Below are 7,072 nucleotides of genomic sequence, written 5' to 3' on the forward strand. Positions count from 1 at the left end.
ACTCTTTGTGGGCCTTTTTATATGAGTGTTGTCTCAACTCTCAAAATCTGTGAAGCCCGGATACGAGATACGATACGGATACGATACTGCACCGATACGCCGATACGGAAAAATTTCAAAAATCAAGATACGATACGGCTGGGATACGTTAATAAAAAAAATTATATAATTAAATGTACAATATAATTATAACCATTTTTTTAATATGCAAATATATTAACAAACACAAGAAACCAGGCTCGTAGCACATTAACATAAATATAAATAATATTGACGATTAAGAGAGTGGTCATTAGTCAATTACATACGCAATATATACCAAAGTCGTCCGATACCAAGACTTCGACGGTGGCCAAAGTGGACGGCGACCACTTTGAAAGAAAAAGTTGAAACCCTAATTTCTTAGAAAGGGAAAGATGCAATTGTTTGTGTGGTGTGGTGTGGGTCGTACTGGCACCAAAGAAAGATAAAAGGAATATATATATATTATAGTAATATAATGTTTTTATTCTTATTTTTTTTTTTTTAAAACAGAAATCAAAATAATATAAAAAAACACAAGTATCCGTGTGTATCGGGACGTATCGGAAAGTATCGGATAATTAATTTTTAAAAAATAAAATTTAATATTTGGATACTCTCCGGATACGTATCGGGAAGTATCGGGCAGGTATCGATGCAGGATACGCAGGGGATACGGTACGTCATCCATTTTGAAGTATCGGGGCTTCACAGCTCAAAATCCACTTAAAGTGCATACACCTTTCCCTCCTCAAAAGTTATATCTTCTTTCTATTCAAAAAATTGACAGATTAAATAAATATCTATTCTTCTATGTTGTAACAATAAAAAGAGGAAAAATATCTTAAAAAAATATATCATATAAACTATGAATCATTAGGGTTTAGCCCATGTGATTCAACTTTTCTTTTTTCTTTCTATCATTTCGTATTCTTTCTTTCTTTTTACATACAAAGATCAAAGAATGAAAATACATGTATATGAATACAATCTTCAACCACCCAAAAATAATACCAACCAAGAAACACACAAGGAGAATATCCATTTAAAGAAACCGGTTTTTAACCGAACCGCAAGATTAAACGAATTCTCAGACTGCAACAAAGAACTGAAAGTAAAATTCGGGTTAGACCCATAAAGAGATTGAACCCCTTCCACGTCATCAATTTTCAAGTCAACTTTTTTCCTTCTCGGACTCAAATTCGGGTACATAACCGCTTCTTTTATAGAAGAATGACCCAAACCAAGCACGTGACCTATCTCGTGCGTTGCAACTGATTCTAAATCAACGGCTACTCTTGAATCATCATGATTAAAATCAACGGCCCAGTTTTCAGCTGCATCTAAATGGAACCTTCCATTTTGTGGTGAAAAAGCATGCGCTAAAACCCCTAATACTCCGTCGAACGGTTCTCCGTCACCATGATCGCCGTTGTAGAATCCGATCTTAATATCCGCCGATTGATATTTCTCCGTTAACCGGAAACTCACCGGAATCACCTTCGCCCACCGCGCAAAAGCACGTTCGAAAACCATTTGAATTTCTGATAAACTCAACGTGTCGATCATGTTGTAAGGTGAGAAAGCGTAGGTTAGAGTCATCGGAGAACCACGAAGCCACCGTGGTTTACCGTTGAAGTAAGCGAAGTGTTGCGTGGTGTGGATTCTATGAGTTGCTGTATCGGAAACGCCGCATCTCGGAGAAACGATCGTTGAGATAGTATTAGAGTCGAGTTTTCCAGTGATCGGTAAACCGAGGTTTTTCTGATAAAGTACAACGGCGGATTGGAAGCTTGAGTCGAACGTGTCCGTGAAATTCGCGGTGGTTAGCGGCGGAGAGAGGTAACCGAAGCGGTGGAAGTATTTCTTGAGCTCCGCCATGCCGCTGACGTGGCTGCCTGGTTCTGCGTGAAGAAACCGCGAGAAATCATGCCACGTGGCGTTGTGTTTTTGGGTGGTGGTTATTACAGTTACAGATTCTGGTATAATCCTCGCGGGAAAACAGGGTTGCAAAAAGAGGGTCATAAAGAAGAACAAAAAGTTGATGTAACTGAAAAACTGAAACATAACTATTTGTTATGTGTAGCTAGATGAATTATTATTATGAATATGAACCTTATGATAAATGAATTAATGGTAGTATCGTATCATATGATTATGAGTTTAGAATCATTTATATACATGCGTATAGGGAAGTTAATATTAGGATGATGATGTAAAGATAAGAAGATTCTGACCCTTTTGAAGGGAGATCCTGACTTTTGAAGTGTGATGGGTGGGTAAACTACTAATGTTTCTGTTTGTATATAAAGTAGTAGTATATAGTATATAGTATATTTTTAAGTTTGGCCGTTTAATTTTGTTTGTTGTTTGGGTTGTTGGTGGTGAGGTAACTGATTTGTCAAATGGAAATTGCATAGAAAATATGATTTGTTCAAGTTTAGTTGAGTTGAATGAAGAAGTAGACTAATGTTGGTTGACCCAATTTGGTGGCGATAAAAGGGTTTAACTCGTCAGAGACGCGACAAAGATTTTGGATTTTATTTGGGAAATAACTACGCATTGCGTGACAAATAAGGCTTTCTCTGCTTAATTTTTTCCTCAATTGATTCAAACTCTATTCATTTTTTCTATTTCTATGGTACTCGTAGCAGAATCTGGACATGGCATTCCAAGGGTATATACTACTTCACTTTTAAGTTTTTAAGGAGGTGAGTGTGTTACTTATGAGTCCCACATTTGATTATAGATACGATCTAAACTTAAATTTAGGAAAAATATAGATAGAGACCCCTTTTTTTACACCATTTGTACACACCCTATGTGAGAGGGTATTTTGGTAATGTGCCACAAAGGATATGTAGTTATTTTGAACCCACATTACCACATGTTGCATTTATGTGTGGGGTTTAAGGGGTGTATGTCACTTATGTGTGTCTATGTATAAGCACTCTAAATTTATCAATGAAAGAGAATACGTGATGATTCAATGTTATGTAACTCAATTTTCATTCTTTCATCATCAAGTTGTTAGATTCACGGATATAATTTTCCATTTCAATATCTCATAATTTTTTCTCACTTCTACTTTTGAATAGCAAAAAACAATGATATTAAGTGATAATCTCTTAAAATTTCTTAAATATGCAACACAAACTAATCCAGAATATTGTGTTATGTTGTAAGTTTGTGATCTCGGAGTATACTCTTTAAAGTCTCATATTTAGTTTCTACATGTGCTAACAATTTTTGTGTTAGACTGGTTTATATAATGTTTTGTTCTGATTTCAAACGAACCTCGTTAGTCGACGGTGAAAACTATCCTCCAAATTAGTCGTATTTAGATCGGATGTTAAGTTTTAAAGAAGATACTTGTTTATTATTGAGAAACATATATATAAACAACTAGCGATCTTTGTGTGATCACGACTACAAATCTAAGTTATTAGGCTCCACAAATAGGAAAAGGTCGAAAGAAAGAATTATTTTTCTCCAAGCGGTCCAATTTTGGCCCAATAAGGTGCATAAGTCCAACTACATACTACCAACATCGATGACGAGTTGTGAAACAAAGAATAAGACACCATATCAATCTAATCCCTCAAACTACGATCAAACGGTCGTCCTACCAGCGCGCTGTAAAGGGCGCAACCACCTAACTGCAATGCTTACTTGAAGTTCTCAACAACCTACAAGAGGAGCAACCGTTAACACAAAATGATACACAGTCTAAATATGAGAAGAAAAAAAAAACTCAAAGTTCTTGGAGAATCATTGTCTTAAGTGTTGCAGTGTCTTTGTAGGTAAATCACCCCACTCCGGTGAGCAATCGTTCTCAACCGCATCGCACTTACTCTTGCGGTCACTTATGATCTATGACAAATCGGTTTATAATTAACATTAATAATAATTATTATTATTATTATGTATCAATCTAATATGAATCTTTGAAAAATGTCCAATTTTTTTACTATTATTAGTTGAAAACGAAAAATATAGAATGAATATAATATTTTGTTAAATTTTACTAAAATAAGTGGAGTACACTTTCGGGCAGGTTTATTTACTAAAATAAGTGAGGTCCACTTTTGGGCCGGTTTATAATAGACGCCGCATGAAATTAGTACATAATATGCATTTTTATATGCGTTTAAATGATTTAAATTTGTGGTTGTGACCACACAAAACATTGTCCATACTCCATAAGCAACTTTCATTAGAGATGCTCCAAAAAGTGGGTTGAATTTGCAATTATTTACTAAATATTTGAATTTAGTGATCACTGATAAATTCCAAATCATATATGGCATGAATCACAACTTCGTTGAACGAAATTGTCTATTGGGTTTTCCATTTCATAGTGCGTGCTATGAAATTCAAATATCAATTTATTTTTTACTGAAAAATTAGTTCAAATATGGCAGAAGCTAATTATCAAGAAAGTGATGGAAGGACGACTAGTCAAAGGAAGAAAAAAAAATCAAAGTTGATGCAGATACAATTGCATATTGACGAATAAAACAAGTATAGGTGTATTTGATCATCTGAAAGAGGTTTCTTTTCGTTACATGTCCTCATCACTCATTCACTTATTAGTTATTTTTATATCTCCATCTCTATCTCATTTTGCCCACATAACACCCGTATACTTAAGAAGAGAATCTTTAATTTCTGAAAGGAAATAAACTTTCATTTTTATAAGAAAATAATTGAAAACACGCAATATATAATTGCGAGCAAAATCCAGAACAAATTAAAAATAAGCAAGCTACTTCTTGCCCAATTTATAGCCAAGATGATCAAGGTCAACACAACATAGCTTAATACTACCTCCGTCCCTAATTATAGGACCCTTTTAGAAAAAAAAATTGTCCCTTTTTATAAGACCATTTTGATATTTTCAAGTGCATTAATTATTTCTTTACAAAATTACCCCTATTTACTCTACATATTTTTTTGAAAAGCAATAAATTCCTTTTTCCTTTGATAAAAAAAGAGCAATAAGTTTACGTGGGAAAACAAAAGAGTATAACTCTCATTCATGCACTGAAGGATTAAAACCACGTTAAGTTTTAAAAGGATTAAAAGGGATGTTTAAAACCACGTTATAGTAATCGTGATCACAAGGATTAAAAGGGATGTTTAAATCTATGTTAAGAGGTGGTTCCATGGCTTCCGATGATTTTTCATGAAGAATATGTTTAGTTCTCTATGTTTATATACTGTTGTTTCATGCTCCTTGTTCTTAAAAAAAAGGCGCCAGAAATTTGAAAATAATTCGTAAAACTTTTAAGTTTGGAGCTTCAAATTTGAAATTTTGGGAAAAAAAGAGTGATTCCAAATTTTTGTGGACAAAAAAAAAACGGAATGGTTATTCATGTTCCATTTTTTTTGTGCCATGGCCTTTCCAAGTTTACATTCAATCCAAAGGTACATTCACGCTTCCTTTTCAATTATGGGTCCAATGATAAATTAATTTGGTGCATTATTCAAGTAGTAGTGGGTAATTAATATAGGAAAATAGTGAATTGTGATTTCAATTATTAGAAGGGCAAACATGGAAAAAAATGTCATTTGTCAACAAATTTAACAAAATAATCAACTTTCTTAAAACCCGTGTTTTTTCTAAAAGGGTCCTATAATAAGGGACGGAGGTAGTATTATTTTTAGTCATTTAATTGATGTATATTTATATAAAAATACTTTTAATTTTATTATTCATTATTTTACAAATTATTACTCACTTTTAAATATAAAAGGAATCACATGCAAGATGTTCTGCTCATTGAAACTGCCCTCCGAAATCTCTCATCCTAAGAAATAAGTTTGAAACTTAATTTTCTTCTTTTCTTTTTTACCTTTTGCCTCGATACTTTGTAACAAAAAAAAATGCAAAGAGAATAAAAAACTCTAAGAGTATAGTTCTAAAACACTTATTATTATATTTTAAAATAAAATGCAAAACATATTAAAGGTTTGTAATGGAGGAAATAATAGTAAATACACATGAACAAATGGATTATAGCGCGCCAGCACCAAAGATCCTCGTAAGGCTTTGTTCCGGACTCGACCTAAGGCTCAATCCACTCATGAACCTGTCAGCTCAATCTTCGTCCTTAATGGAACCACAACGGCTAACAAGTGGATATATATTGGGTGTTGTTGTCCATTACGACGGCTAATAACTCCTCTCTGATCCCTCGCACTATTCATACACTTGTTTTTCACAACTCTAAAGTACACAATTTCTCATTTCAATATCTTCCATTTTTATCTTATTGGCTCGTTGATTTTAGCGTCAAAATATTTACAAGTATCATCCCATCTTTGTTGTGAAAGAACTTTGCTTACTTGTTCAATTAATCTTTTTGGTCAGTTCAGACTAGATTTGTTGGATTATTTTCAATTTTATGTTAGGTATTGGCGGAGATGAAGAAGTTGAGAAGATTACCAAATTAGAAGATTAGAGGTGATTCGTTATTTTGCTTTTTTTATTAAAATTAATATAATATAATAAGAATAAGAATTAAAGAAGGTTTTAAGGTCCATGTGATACTTGCAGTCGCTTTCAATACGCCATTAGGTTATCTAGATGCCACTAACCTTTTAATTTTCTCTCATTGTCAATTGTAATTTGTGGGTCCTATATTTTTTAGGGAAATGATAACATGTGCCCTCAAGAGGCAAGTTAATGATTTAAATATAGAAAAAATTTATTAGAATGTATGCATTGCATTTAATATTTAACTTTTTAATTATTTAAATGCACAAAATTTTAGAAAATGTTTCTTCTTTTAGATTTCTTAACATATGCCCTAAGGGCACAAGTTAACACTATCTTTTTTTTTTTTAATAAACTTAGGCTGTGCTTGCTTTCTGGGCATAATATATATTATTTCTATTTCTAATTTGTTCTAATCCTTTTTATTCCTGTAGCAATTGTTGCTACTTGCTAATTGCTATTGTGCTGAAAGCTTTGAACACAAATCCGGAGACAAAGGATGTACATTCAAAATAACAAAAGTTAATATTTATTATTCACTTTCTGAGA

The 7,072-nt window shown here is 33.1% G+C and overlaps 1 protein-coding gene across 1 annotated transcript; it reads right to left on the reverse strand.

Moving 5' to 3' along the window:
- Positions 1-876: 876 nt before the first annotated feature.
- LOC146919444 (metalloendoproteinase 1-MMP-like) lies at positions 877-2,696 on the reverse strand. Its single transcript, XM_085712802.1, has one exon. It carries the CDS (start codon positions 2,086-2,088, stop codon positions 1,015-1,017), a length of 1,074 nt encoding a protein of 357 aa, XP_085568928.1. The 5' UTR covers positions 2,089-2,696; the 3' UTR covers positions 877-1,014.
- Positions 2,697-7,072: the final 4,376 nt, after the last annotated feature.

Source organism: Medicago sativa, chromosome 5 (genome assembly GCF_051527215.1).
Source record: "Medicago sativa cultivar Bolivia chromosome 5, Bolivia_mono, whole genome shotgun sequence".
In the NCBI taxonomy this organism is placed as follows: domain Eukaryota; kingdom Viridiplantae; phylum Streptophyta; class Magnoliopsida; order Fabales; family Fabaceae; genus Medicago; species Medicago sativa.